This window comes from Ambystoma mexicanum, chromosome 2q (assembly GCF_040938575.1).
Source record: "Ambystoma mexicanum isolate Mex_15411 chromosome 2q, UKY_AmexF1_1, whole genome shotgun sequence".
In the NCBI taxonomy this organism is placed as follows: domain Eukaryota; kingdom Metazoa; phylum Chordata; class Amphibia; order Caudata; family Ambystomatidae; genus Ambystoma; species Ambystoma mexicanum.
Genome location: NC_090924.1, coordinates 1,043,319,659 through 1,043,335,233, shown reverse-complemented (window position 1 = coordinate 1,043,335,233; position 15,575 = coordinate 1,043,319,659). Strand labels below are relative to the sequence as shown.

Genomic DNA, 15,575 nt, shown 5'->3' with positions numbered 1-15,575 from the left:
CGACCATGCTGCATGTGCCAATAATCAAATCAGAGTACACGATTATCAAGTAATTGCAGGGCGGTGGAATGGGTAGATCACTGTGCTTCATCTAGAACTTTAATTAGATTACCCTGCTGCTGGTGATGGGGTTCTTTTGTGAAGGTGCCCTTCCAACTTCAATTGTTAGGTTTCGAATAGGAAAATGAGCTCTGTTCACCTCAGCACTGGGCTATTGAATAAGTAACTGTTATCTTAATGAAGCAGTATTCAAAACCATTCTTGATGCTATATTTATTGTTAGGACTCAGGCGACAAGTAATTCGACTCTCTAGAGTCTTTCTTAATGCATGTGGATTGTGGGCCAGTTGTTGCTGCAGGGTTGTGGAAATGAGTCCAGCATCCAATCCCAATATCTTGTCACACTATGGTAGCAATTAAGGGTGGGTAATGATTTCAAGGGATGGCCTGGTGACCACGTGGGCACCTGGTTCGGCATGCTTGGTAATTACCTAATGAGTCGCATTGTCTCGTAGTCTATGCAGTGATAGTCACAGCGATCTGTTGATGAAATCATGTGCAGCTCTTCCGGCTGTAGCCACGGACAGAATTTTTGCCATTGGCAGAATTTATTTTCCCATTCAAACCTTTCCCGCTTTTAAAAAACTTCACCACATTGCCAGTCCCTAGCGGCCATGCCCACTTTAACCCCATTGCCAGTCTTTCATGGTCAGGCCTCGGACAATCTGGCCACTGTCCATGGCCACCGGCTATACCTCAATCACCAATGGTATATCACTATTTGTTGTACCTACATTATGCCACTTTAAAAAAAAAAAAGGCACAGACACATTTGCAAAACCATGCGTTCAAGTCCTTGCCATTGCTCCTTGAACAACTTTCCTGCAAATCATCCATATTTTATTTTTTGAAAAGTATCACCATGTACGTATATTAAATAGTCATAAAACTTATCTCCCATTGACAAAATCCATTAAGACTTTGCAGAAAAATTCAAGGTTGGGTCTATAATCTTTCTAAACTCTTTTACGCACATTCGTCAAACAGCAACAAAGTTATAATCCATCTAAAAATGTTAAAACCCCACCTCTAATTTTGCCCCCTCTTCACAAACTCCCACCAAACTTTTCAAAAACATTAAAATCTGGGTCTTAAGTCTTTCTGCAAACATTTGTGCAGATTCGTGAAACAGCACCAAATATATAAGCCTTTCAAATAATTTGGGACTCCCTCTAATTTTGTCCCCTCTTGGCAAAACAGCACCAAACTTTGTAGAACCATTGAAGGTCACGTCTAGAATAATATCCCAACATTTCATACAGTTTCTTTGAGTGGCGCCAAAATCATACGCACTCCCAAAACTGCTTTTCAACAACCCTGTAATGCAAAAATGTGTATGGATGCCTCCAAACATCTGAGATGTTCGCAAACATTACAGTGCTGTCCCCGAACGTTTCACAGGCATTGGAGATGAAAAATTGCCCCAGAGATTGTTTCATTAGTTTGACATGTGCAATGTAGTGTTTTTGAATATGTTTTTACCGCAGGGTTCACTGACAACGGGTGCTGTTCGTGAATCTAACGTGGCAGGCATTCCCCAAAAATATGACGCCCCACCATCCAATCAGTGGGCGCGTCCGATGTCCATGGACATCACGCCACCCTCTGGGCCAGTCGGAGGCCCGTCCATGGACAGAACAGGGAAGTAAATCTGCAGATTGAACCCAGATATTACCCATTTTTTGTTCCTACTCTTTGGCTGTTTTTAAAAAAAACTACTGGACGGATTTACACCATATTTTCAAAAGCCTGCTTTCGGGAGGGGGAACAAGCCACTGCTTCTGGCGTGAATTTAGTGAAAACCCATCCAGCGGCTTGGGCTGTAGGCGTCAGCTCATTTCTTTCCATTGCATCTATGGGAAAAACTACACATTTTGGGACCTACCAATAACTTTGCCCCCCCACCCACCCCGCATGAAACCGCACCAAACATCGTAGGATCAATCCACAGGGCCATATACTTTTATTGCAGTTTCTTGAGGATTCTTCCGGGGGGGGGGGGCAAAGTTCTAAGCCGTCCAAAATGTGCTCTTCCTGTGGGTTGAGCAACTTAACCATAACTTCAGGGCCACTACTGCAGGCCTGTAATATTTATACATATATATTTATATGCTTCTAGTATTTAGCCCACTTGCAGTCAGTAGGAAGCACAATCGATATGGTAATGAGAAATTAGTGAAGATCCCTCTTGTGGTGCTTTTCAATGTTTGGAAGATCAGGTACAGGTCATTTCTGTTGTCAAAATGGGAAGATATAAGTGCAGGCCTCAGGTATGAAGTTCTGACAGGTTCAGAATGGATAGATTAGGCTTAAAGATCTACACTGGTGGCTCCATATACATATACAAGATAGCCATTTTGGCTAAGGGTTCCATGATTGATTTTGAGCCTTTAAAAGAAAATAGTCTTTTGGAGAATAGATTATACCAGCAAAGTAGGGAGGAAAGAAAATCACAATGGTTTGGTGAAGGTATAACTTTGAAACAGATATTCTACCTTGCACATTTTAAGGTAGGGGAACTAACACGCCATATGGAAGAGGAAGTAGGAAATATTATTAACGCAATCAAGGAGGTGCAAGACAAAACCTCAGAATTGTTTAAAACATGCAATTATTTACTCAAACAAATGTTATTTTGTTGAGTCAGTGAGAAGTCCCAAACCGGTAGCTGCTAATTCTTTTATGACATTCAAGCATGTATGACAGCTGGAACTCTAGAAAAAGTGTGAATGAGATTAAAGCTCCCATCGTGCAGAACCTTCCTTCCAGAGCACTAACGATAAAAGAGTATAGGCACTTTCTACGCCGAGTTCTGACATTGCTAAGCAACAGGCAGTTTGAGTCAGGAAATGTACCCACTGCCCTCAACAAAGCTAACAAATAACTGACATCAGAATAATGTTAAGGCCCACTGTTAGCATCCAATTTGAAGCCAAATGCCAAATAAATATGGAAAGGAAAATCCAGTCAGAACCCTAGAATTATAGCAACAAACTGTTTCCATTAAGTCAGGCTTAAGGTGTTACTGGAACATCAAATGTATCCTGGTTGACATAAGAGCAGAGATTGTGATGGAACTATATTCAACCTACTAGTGTGATTCGGTGGACAACAACATTCTCAAAATGAATGTTGGTCAGTTTTCCTCTTTTCCTCCACTACCCTTCAAAATGTCTTGCTGGATTCCCCAACAGTCAGCCCTCATGTGATAGATCTTCAAGTCCTACATGGGGCTGATGACATCGGTGTTGCATATACTCTCAATGCCATTCCAGCACTATCCAGTTGTCGTCCAAATACTGATACCCTTGGATGAAGATGGCAAGAACCAGGAAACATGTATCAGGTAATATTATCCCCACCAATAATATCGCCATATATATGGTTGTCGGGAACGGCCATAGGTGATATTTTTAGTGTGGATCATTTTTGGGGTAAATGGGAGCAGGGATTTCGGAGGTGTCCCCTGCTCCCTTTGAAATAATATGGGCGTTGCAGGGGTGTCATCGCAGGTTTAATGCGTTAATATCGGCGCAAAAATATGGCACCATTCTTGTATGGTGATATTTTTGCAGGGATATAAACACATGGAACCGCATAAGGACAGTGCAAGACTTGACTGTCAGTAACCAATGCTTAAATGGTTCTAAGATAGAAATTCCCATCAGTGACTCCTAAAAGACAGGAATTATCTCTTTCACTGTCCATTGTGGAGAGCGTGTAACTCAGAGCGACCCAGAACCCCAGCGCTCATGCTAAAAAGATCCTTCACTGCAGGATTATCATCAATGTATAGATGTTATCATATCTCTTATCCAGACATATTTACAAATCTGCAGCAACCTGCCTAAGAGATTCCTGCAACGCCACTCCACCGGGTTGCCAATCCAGCAAAGACTGGACCTAAATACCCTCCATCTTCTGCACAGCCTGTTTCAGTCACAGTCATTCACAACTGCCCTGAGATATTGCATTCTACCCTGTCCCCTGTATAACAGAGAAGCTCAGACAGATTGCCTGCATTTTCAAAGTGCAGATGAACCTCGCAAAGGAGGAAACAGGTTGCCTGCAATGACTTCTCAGTGGAGGAAAACAGCAGGCTGCTGCTTCCAGCTGAGACGTGCTCATTTGACTTCACTTGCCTTTGCACCGGCAAGTCGCCCTGCCAGGAACTTGCCACATTATCCCGCTAATCTGAATCGCAGGCAGCCTCGCCAGCGCTCGCCTAAACGCTGAGCGAAGACTCTGCGCGCGCGCTCACTTCCAAAGTCTATGAATGCGAAATGAATGTCCCCACTGAGAGCTTTTCATCTCAGGCCCCGTCGCGGTTTATGGCGGTTGAAAACGTTGTTGTAGAAAAAGTTACTTGACTTTGGGGGCAAGGGGGTGTCTTTTTATGCTGCTGGGGATGGGATCTACAAGGCCCTGTTGTCCAAGGCTTGCTTTTGTTACCGAGGCTTCAGGCGGATTATAAAACCTTCGCCGCCGAGGGCAGACCACATTGTGCGGCAAAGGGGAAGCAACAAGTACACACTGTAGCACACAGGACATCAAGCCACTCAATAAGTGCAGGCTGCTTCAGATAGGAATCACTCTCGGACAAGTGAACAACTCTTTACCGCTTAAGCCTGCTCCTCTCACCCACGAAAAGAGCAGTCTTCAGAGGGGCGAATGAAGCCGTCTGTGATGGCTGCGAGAAGGTAGCATCCTCGGGGGGGGGGGGGGGGGGGGGGGGGGTTCTGATTGCTTTACCAAAGACCCACGAGTACTGATGGCCTTCACAGATGGCTGGGGAACAGCCGCCGCTTTTATTCCGCGACAAGGAATGACCTGGAAGCGCTTCTGAAAGACTGGACTCTTAAACACGAGCGCTTTTAAAATGGAGTTACTTCTATGTGCTAGAAGGCTGTGTGGTTATCATATTTAGGTGCGTGCAGAGTCGACACACAGTGCCCTAAACTGCAGTAGGTATGGAAGGCAGTGCAGAAAGGGCCCGATGATGTACACAAATGTTTTAACATGGGAAAGTCCCATTGAAAAACGTTGTGTACACGTTTTGTAGCCAGTCTGATAGCACAGCGAGTAGAGTGCTCGCTTTCACTCCCGGCAGGGTCAAACTCAGCCTTTCATCCTTCCGAGGTCGATAAATGGAAAAATAAATATGAAATGTTGAAGGTCTAGTGTTATCCTCTGGAAATAGAAAACGTGTAGGGGGTAATTATGTAATAAGTGTTAATTGCACGCAGGGGTCACCACTATGTGGTCCCCTCCATGTAGTGTTCCTCGTTTTCACCAATAAGTCCAAAACATGTGTGTAAAATCTGGGGAAAACAGGTTTACACCCATGTTTTGAACTTCGTAGTGCAAAGAAGGGCTCGTGCCTCCTGCAATGGGCACGGTTCCTAATGCTCGTGCTTTTGGCAGAGTCCACATGAATCCAATGGTTTCCAGCCAGTAGGAAAGCCAAACGCTGGATGAAAATCATGTGGTTATTGACATCGGAGCGGGAATGGCAGGTGACAATGCTAATCCTGTTCAATGCCCTCACCTGCCAAAATGACCAAAATCTGCTGTACTGCAAAAAGTGGTGTTACACCAGGCACAGCCCTTAAATACTTGGTTTTAACACCACGTTTTGCAATCTTGTGTTACAAAAATGACTCACTAATGTGTTTCAACCAGCCCACCTGCTGCACTGCACCCTAAAATACAAGACTGAGCGGTCTTCTGCATAGACTGCTCTTGTAGATGGTTTGTGCAACCCAGTGGGTGCAGAGCCTGCTGAGGAGCGGTGTTGCACCATTCTCAGCTGGGCCAGCCACACCGGCTATGTGAACATTTGCAGAAGCACCCTCACCTATCCTCAAACACTAAGCCCTGGCAGGCGGTGTAGGCTTGGGCACCAGGTGCCTTGCCTGGTGCCTGGCACAGCTTCTGTAACATAGGCATTATATGATGTGCCAAGGGAATGCATGCAACATTCATGCAGTGGGTTGTGTATGTGCCTGGCCTTGCATTACAGGTTAGAGGCAACCTTTCGAGGAAGTCTGTTTGCATACATATAGTACTATAGGGGTGGCTGGGACCCTATAGATCATCTCGTTCTACTCTCCTCTGCCATGCAGGAGCCTTTCCCATGGGCATGTACTAATCCAGGGGGCAGGAAAGGCAGACGGGATCATGTCCACCGACTTGAATGTGGGTCTGTGAGTCAATGAGTACCCTAATAAATGTGGGGGTCTGGGGCACCTGCAACAACCTTGGCTTGAGCACTAGAAGAACGTCCAGGCAGACCAACCAGTTACTACAGGAAGGTTTTGCACACTTTTTCTCAGTAGGAGAGTGGACAGTCCCATGGAGGGGCTCCTGCTCTCTCTTTAGAGTGCATTCATCCGATGTTACTTGAACATCCATTGGTATAATTTAGGAATTAGTGCAATGGGGAATTTCCTTTACAATAAAAAATGTTTTTTATTTTCGTTCTCTTTGCTTCCTGGGTTTTTGAAGGTGGCCTAATGGTTGAATGGATTTTTGTAAAATGCTCAAATCCATTATAGGGACCTGATGATTTTCTCTTAGAAATCTAAGATGCCTCGGTAGGCTGGGTCTCTTTGGCGGACACATGACTCTCTAACTTTCGAAGAGCTTGTACCTGTTCCCTAAAAACAAGCAGATATGGCACCTGTGAGTTTACCAAACATCCCATACTGACAAGCATAGATTATATTACAATATGTGTAAAAGGGGGACCTATTTCTAACTTGTCATAGGCCAATGGGAGTCCTATGGTGTTTGCAAATTCCGCCATCTTGTGATGTATGGTAAGGCCTTTGCATTTGGATACAAAGTGGGACACCAAATATAAGTAATGCAGTTCTGCATGATGCCTGTCTGGATCAAATCTCTATGGTGCTCACCATCTTACTCATTGTTACATTACATTGAAACGACTACTAACTTGAGGATCCCTTTTCATTTCAGCCTGGACGATGTGCTGGTTGGCGCGCCGCTCTTCATGGACCGCGAGTTTGAGAGCAAGCCGAGAGAAGTGGGGCGGGTATACCTCTACTTACAGGAGCAGGCCTTCTACTTTGAAGATGCCCAGGTCCTCAAAGGCACTGATGTCTTTGCGAGGTTTGGCAGCGCCATTGCGCATCTTGGCGATCTGGATCAAGATGGATACAATGGTAAGTTGATTATCCTGAAGGCGATTTTGTCGGAAAGTGCCTAGAAGCGAAGTGCGACTTAGTTATACGGCTGTACGATGATGAGTGACCCCGATCACTGAAATCGCATCTTACGTGCACCACTTCTGCTGTGCACCCAACAGAGAATTTCAAACTGCTTCCAATATGACAAGGGGGCAATACAGATTCAGGATGCTCCATCTCCAAAACCAGTTCCTGAACTGAAAGCTATTCTTGCTTTCTGAAAAAGTGATAACTGACCCAGACTGCTTCCCCCCAAATGAAAGAGTCTTAAAGAGGTCTCAGGGCTTGTGCCTACAAGACCCCATGTCACTGAGGTGCCTCCATCTAAAGCTGAATCCTAAACATAGCTTGTAAACTGGGATAACCTGCAGGTGTAGCTGTAATTCTCTTTCACAAATATCCAGATAGAAGAATTTGTATTTAGAAAATAATGGCACCACCAATTCTAAATAAACACTGAAAGAAGGTTTACAGTTGAACGATTGTATCTAGGCATACGTTCTTAATATCATTCCTGACACCAAAGATTCCATTCTCCACTCTGGTTCCTTATACCCATCCATTGTAAGAAAACAGAACCTTTCTGTGCAGACTGGCAGACTGGAACCTAGGAGCCATACATTGGGCAACTATGATGCATTTACCTATTTGCTGTCCATTATTGCCAATCGCTCACTCACTCACACTCTCACTCAATCACTCACTCATTTGACGCTCACCTGTTGGGGCCATAGTTGGTGCAATATCTTTCTGGCCCTATAGGGTGGGTATGGAATGGGAGTTCCTGTTTGTCCAGCCTAGAAAACTGAAGAAAAGCCCTCCCGTCTTGAAAGACATTGGAAGTCACTGTAATCATTACACATTATTATTGACCAAATAGTGCAATATTAATGATTTATACTTGTTACTAGCCAGGGAATGCCTTTAAACTGATTCATGAGACTCAAAATTATGCAGCTGGTTTTATCACTGGCAACACACCTGCTTTACCACCAATCTTGCCAAGCACTGCTATTTCGAAGGCAAAGCATACATGGAAGGAGAAGGCTTTTTCCATCCAGCTCCATGAGGCATGGAAGGAGCATGTCTCTGAATTCATTTCAATAGCCTTTGGTTGTTAGCACAACTATAACATGTGTAGACTGTCCATTTCTATTCATGGCCCACAGTTCTGGCATGATGTTACCATTTCTTTACAGTCCTTACAGGACTTAGGGAAATCCCTCAAAGCACAGCTCTCTTTGCACCTGGAGGCTCAATTCCAAGGATCCTACGGCCATTATAGGCTTTTCACTGATGGCGGGGGCCTCCATCCGACAGTGGCGGTTTATTTAAGAGGCTTTCCCTCCTTTCAGCAGCTGATGGTCTTTAACATGAGCCATCACGAAAACACTTTCCGTTCATCTGGAATAAGGCGGGTGAACTGACGCCTCTGATATTTGTAAATAGTGTTCTTTCCCATGAACTCATCCCTGATTTCTCTCAGGAATGTGGGAATCTGCCAGGGTACACAGAATTAATCTCTGCACGCCAAGGCTCAGCAGACATCTCAGAAGAAAACAGAGAGGCCGGCGAAATGAGGCTGCAATTACACATCCTGAAAGCGCATGCGCAATTGGACTGGTGTCAGTACACATGCAGTTGCGCACGTGCAACTGTCGATGTAAAAGCGACATTTGCACACGCACGATTGCAGCAGAATTCCACACGTAAACTGAATGTCATCAATGGCCACAGGATGTAGGGCTGTGAAGACAAGTAAAAGAGCTGGTAGGAAGTCTGATTGCTCTGATCTTCCTCTATAGATGCGCCAGCTTGCTTCAGTAGTTGCCAGGCAGTACACCATGGCCCAGATTATGGAAACTTTGTGCAAGTGCAAAATTGCATGGCATTAGCATCAGGGCGAAATGCATTGAAAGAACAGTTTTCTGCCCAAGGGCAAACGTTGCCACAGTGCTAATAGCAAGCACAATTGCACTTGTCACGGTGCAAAGGTTTTCTAATATGGCCACAATGTTTTTGGCAGTGAAACAAATTTCGCCACTGGTGCACAGTTTCGATAATCTGGCCACAAGTGTGCAGGTTAACCCATAGCAAGTGTCGGCCATTACATAATTCTTATTAAAATGAGTGCACCTGAATATGAAAACCGTCCAGCGTAACGTTTCGGGCCCAACTCCCTTCCTCAGGGCAATGTTGATATTTTGGCTTCCAGCCTACAACGTACGATAGATATTGATAGTGATTTTTTTCTTTCATTCACATACCTGTTTGGAATTATCTGAAAACAGCTGTAAAAGAATGGCTCCCCGATGGGATCAAGGTTAAGCAAATATGTGTTCTACATTGTTCTGATTTCATTTTCTCAGGAAAACATTCTCTTTTCATTTTGGTATCTGATGGGAGAAGAAACCTTTACTGGCTTGAAAATGTAATCAAAGAACTAAATGGCACCAAGCTATAATCACTTCTTTTTTTTAAAGATGTAACATGATCTGTTTAACGAGGGTAATTTTGTGGGTGGTTGAAGTTAGCATTTACGAAAATAAAAGTCACAGACCAACTAAGGTTTAACAGTTAACAGTCACTTTTGCATGGTCCAATAATTCTGCAATCGCCTGCTTACGGGTTGACAGACCTGCGGGTATAGAATACAATGGGCCTGCTTTGCAAAGCGTGTTTCAATGTGAATGCACCATTGTAAAACACTCTGGTAAAACTTGCCCAATGTGTATTTCATCCACAATTATGGCTTCAAAGATGTGTCTGACAGAGAAAAAAGTCACGTATCAGTAAAAGTTAGCTTCATTTGGCACAAATAGCTCAATAAAGATAGCTCAGTTAATTAAGCGCCAGCTGAGGTTTGGTTAAACTTGCAAATCACTGGTTTAAATACCAGCCGGGTTGGTACTCTTGGGTAAGAGTAACACTGTTTATTTACATTGCTGTGAGGCAGTAAAACTATTCTAGCAAGCACTCAATTAAAACAAGTTTTCATTTTTTCCTGCAGACAAATAAAATTGATTTCCGAGAATGCAACATGAGCTGTAGTTTTTCATGAAATATTATAAAACTGGGGGAAAGAAAAAGTCCCTCCATTCATGAACATACTGCACAATAACCCACCAGCCGCAACCCCCCATTTCCAATCCTGTCCTCCCACTCACATTGCCACATAGCAGGCCTCCATCAAGGCATTGAGCCCCAGAATCATTGCACATACTTATGGCACTTTATTTTGTGCATTAAATAATAATGCATGTTTTCGTAATGTTTAGTTTTTTTCCTTCTAAGCGTTACTTTAAGAACACCCAGTGGAGCAAAAAATATTGGTATGGGTCGTGGGCGATGGCAAATGTATTCAAGCACACATTTGCCTGAGTGATGTGTCATAATTCCCTCAATGTGTATGTTTCTGGGGCATTCTGTGTGGGCCTTCTTTGCAAATGATCGTCTGTCAATTTCATGCAAAGGAACCCATATGTGAGAGGCTTGAGAGAACAGTGTTTGCTTTGCTCTACTTTTCTGTTTAAGTGTGAGTCTGTTTTGTATTAAACACTTTAATTATTGTTATCTCTTGCAGTGGTGTGAATTATAACTCTGTCTTTTAGTCATAATATGATGTTCGTTGGATCATTTGCGTCTGCCCTTGATATGATATGATATGTAATTTATGACGTGCCTGTTCACTAGTGTTTCTAGACGAGAAGACGTACAACATGCAATGTGTACTGTATTTGGCAGCGCTTCTTCCACTACTAATCACATTAACATATATGTTCTTCGAAAAAACGATCTAAAACTTGCATCTAGCAGAGCAATGGAGATTCAGGGCCTAGTGCACAGAGCTCTTCCCAATGGGGTTTTGCCATTTTGAAACGCTTCTGTGAATTAGGCCCTTAATGTATTGCTTTGTGGGAATTGTTAAGACCTATATTTCTTTCCATGGCTCTAGATGTTGCGGTGGGAGCCCCCTTTGCAGGAGAGGAGAGGCGAGGGAAAGTATACATCTACAATGGATGCAAAACTGGTCTGATTGCGAAACCATCGCAGGTGCTGAACGGAGCCTGGCCCTCGCAGGCCATTCCTGCTGGATTTGGCTTCACCATCAGGGGCGATTCCGACATCGATAAGAATGAATATCCAGGTAGGAGGCTTTGTGGCAGAGCATTAAGTTTGGAGGCAGGATGTGTCTCCATACGCACTCTATAGAATTCATTACTAAAGCACTACTCATTTCTAGAGGGGTGTTGCTAGGTCTGAAAAAGATCCCGGGCTATGCTAATGTCTGGGCTGTCAGGACTTGGGGCTAGCTAGCCATTTGGTTGTAGCCCATGAGCTTTTATCCGTGGCTACAACCAAAAGACCCGTTGCTATGGGTGTTTTGTAACAAAATAATCAATTTCCTCCCATGGTCCACCATTGGAAGGTCAAGAGAGACTGCCTTAATATGTTGTGATAATGAGAAATGCGGACTTGTCTGAAGGGTGCAGTTACTGGACGGGCGTGGTCTAACACGTAAATATTGATGTACTTATAGTCAAAGTATCCATAACATTTGTGTGTGCTATTCATATGTCTGCTTTTTTTTTTACAGCTCTTTTTATTATTTCGGTACCATACGACAAACAAAAACACATGGGGCCTCATTACGAAGTGGGCGCAAAGGGATACCATGCACCGTTAAGGACATCAGTGCCGGTAATCCCTTTGCGCCCTATTCCGAGGTCCCTTAGCGGGTCCCTTCCTTAACGCCTGGTTTTACAGAGCTAATAACGGTACCGCAATTTGCGTTATCATTATTAGCGCCTTCCCCCTTCTCATTGAGCCCTATGGGGGCTGAAATGGGAAAGGGGAATGGCTAATTCAATGGGGATTTACCGGTCTCGCAAAGGTCGGAATAGACCGGTCAGTCTCCATTGAACAAGGGCGGACTCGGTACCGGTATTGGAGGTAGTCATGGCGCTAACAGCACCATGACTACCTCCAACCTCGGAATGAGGCCCATGGAATTTGACGTCTGTATGTAGGCATATGCAGTGGCAGATCCAGGAGTTTTAAAATGGTCGTGCGACATTCGAGATCAGGGAGGGGTGAGAGAAACCAGAGGCTGAGGGCAAAGTGATAGAGAGTTCTTAAACCAAAATGATGCACTTTCCTGTTTTCTCAACGCCCTGCATCTTCCAGAAAATATACATTTGGTAGTAGTGCTTGGGATCCAACATGTCTTTGGAAAAGCACCAGAAACATGCTGTGACTAATCTGTATATTCTGGCACCATGTTATGATCTGGCAGGAACATTGTATCCGCCACTGTCTTGTCTGACCCCAATCCATCATGGCCACCTTTTTTACAGTTATCTCCATTCCATCATGGTAGACTGGAACCTCTGCAGCACCATTAAACGCCTGCATACAATTATCAACGCAGAGGCAGTGGAAATCATAACATCGTCCATGTAAATATCTTATAAAACCCCACTCTTTCCTTCCTAAAAGCACTATGGAAAAAAATCTCCCCAGAGCACTTAAAGCCTTACTACAAGTTTGGTGACATTTTGGCAGTAAATCTGTCGAAGTACTGCTAAACAGTTTACTGTTAACACCACACGGTCCCTTGGATTTACCGCGGGATTACAAGTGGTCGTAGGTGATATAAGTCCCCAATTTTTGAAGTCCATAGGACTCCATTGGGATTTCAGCAGAATTACTGCCGGTGGTAATTCCGCCGGCAGTAATTCTGCCGTCAGTAATTCTGCCAGTGGTAATTCTGCCAATTGTACCACTTTTTGACAGTAAGGTGGCGGATTTCTCTCCAGCTTTTTGCTGGAGGAAAATCCTCCACCTCACCACCAAACCTGTAGTAATGTGTGCGGTAATGTGGCGGTAACAGTATTACTGCCACGTTAGCACTGTTTTATCAAACACATCTACACTCAGAGTTGAATTGGAAATTATTAAGGTGCATCCAAAATGGGGAGGAATAACTGCTTTGCTGCCTTCAAATGTTAAAGCAGGCGTTACCTGGCATGTGAAGACTGCTAAGTGAGAAAATATGAAAGCTAGTAACAGTGACACACTACTTTCTCACAGGCTTATTTCAAATAAACACCTGCAGAAAAACAGCTATTGAGCTGTCCCCTGCCAGGTCGGAATGCTCTTTAAGCCTTGATGTTTTCGTTCATCATAGCATTCTCCATTCCTGGAAAGTAGTTGTAGATGTATTTCCCCACAATAAATGCAGGACAACCAGTAAACCAATGCAAAGTTATGGAAGTACAAAAGCCAGGGCTGGCTGATCATCTTTCGTCTTTCGTAGGAGGACATGAGATGTCTATAACCCTTTCTCTGGTTTATAAACTCCAAATGAACCTTTGTGGTAAAGATACCTGCCTTGTTGTATTAGTCATTGACACCTGCATGCAGAGTATTGGTGTGATTGAAACGTACAGTTCCTCACAAACAGTAAGCATCAGCAAAGCCAACAGTTTGGGCTTTTGTTTAAGGACTTGATTAGCATTTGCTAGGCACCGATATGCACTGATATAATGTTACCGCCAGGCTATAAGATTGGAAAAGCTGGACATTGCGTAATTACCTGGCCATATGAAAGCAGTGCTTGGCAAACTAATACCTATACATAAGCCCCCTGTTCTTTCTTTGCAATGCTGGGTTTTAACAGGAGTTCAGTGCAAGGAGCAGATAATAATCAAGTGGCTGAAAGCACAATTAGTTAATACATGTTTATTACACCAGTAGCCATTTACAGCTGCATTTAAGCCATTAACTCCTAGCAGGCTGCTTAGAAAAAACACTGACAGGTGAACGTTTGCTGATACTGCTTGATAGAGCGGTGTCAAAGAGATCCCAGGGGGATGTGTTTTGGGCAGAGACGGGTTGATAGTTGGTGGGAATGGCCGTGGGGATCATCATGGCAAAGGGAGTCAATGGGCGGGTAAATAGCTAAACAACACCCACAAATTGGGTGTCCCTCCTCACATGTCATCTCCCTCCTATCTGTACTCCAAACAGGGTTTATATAGTTATTCATTGTAATTGTTATTTTCTGGAAGTGGTAGCAGTGTGATAGAGTAACTGGGGTTTTGTGGGGTTTTGGGATTTAGGTGCTAATGTGTCCCTCTGTTCTCACCCAATTATTTCACAATCACTGCATTGCTTGCAATCATCCTTGACTAATTATTGAGTGCTAAAAAAATACAAAAAACACAGTAAGCGTCAGACTGTTAGGCCATTCCCAGCTGTGCCTGCATCACCTGCCCTTCTTTTTACACTTTTGAAGCTGCCCAGGAGGCTTGATACCCTCACCTGCCCACCTGCTTTGCTCTGCGCTCCACCTCCAGGGCAAGCAGGAATCTGATACAAGGCAAATGTGGATTGCCATAATGTCCTCATCATTGATGTCATTAGCTGAAAAGGGTCCTGCAGCCGTTTGTATCCAAATGCCTCTTTTCCCTACAAAAACATCACAAATGTACAGTCAACAACCATCCTCTTTTTTGTCTATCCAAAAGTACAAATCCAAATGTGAATTCAATAACCTCTTCTATTGGACTCACAATCTTATCTGAAATAGAGCTAAACTTATCTCTGTGGCCTTTGTCTCTGTATTGCCTATATTAGGTTTGGATTTCTAAAAGCACAAGTCAGGTAAGTTGTCTGACTGACAAATCAACTACCCTAAGATCTTAATGTCATATTACTCCACTTATCAATTAAATATACTTTCATTTGAAAAGATTTATCGAGTAACCTGTATTCATCTTTTACTAATTGTTGAATATCCTTTTTTCATTTATTGTTTTTCTTCTTCAATGTATATTTCCTAAAGTAGTCTACTTCTTTATTCAAATTCTATAAACCTTGCTTTACATCTTGTATTGTAGTATCTTCCATACATTGTTTCTTGGGCTTTTCTAAGTCTCTCCTGCCATCCAATGCCTGCAAAAAAATCTGAAATAGTGAGTGCATTTTAATGACATGTTTCATTATCTAATCCAATTTCTTGGCTCATTTTTAACTTGAAGACACTCTGGCATTACCTCCCCTTTGAGATATTCAGTCATAACATTTATATTTGACGGCGCTCATAAAGTGGGTTACAAGATCTAACATAAAGGCTGTGCATCTGGCAGAGGAGTGAGAGCAGCAATCACAGACAGAGAATGGCTTCAATGCAATCAGATCAGAAATAACTCATGCTACTCATTCAAGCGCATGACGATTCAATGTCCTCATAACACAAACCATTCATTTATCCTATCCATGATCTATCATAAATCAGTT

General features: G+C 43.4%; 1 protein-coding gene across 1 annotated transcript in view; it reads left to right on the top strand.

Moving 5' to 3' along the window:
- ITGA8 (integrin subunit alpha 8) overlaps positions 1-15,575 on the top strand; it is a 791,003-nt gene that overhangs the window by 303,670 nt on the left and 471,758 nt on the right. Inside the window, exons 12-13 of the mRNA XM_069648404.1 lie at positions 7,042-7,247; positions 11,227-11,418. Coding sequence (XP_069504505.1) covers positions 7,042-7,247; positions 11,227-11,418 — 398 coding nt within the window. The remainder of the gene's footprint in view (positions 1-7,041; positions 7,248-11,226; positions 11,419-15,575) is intronic.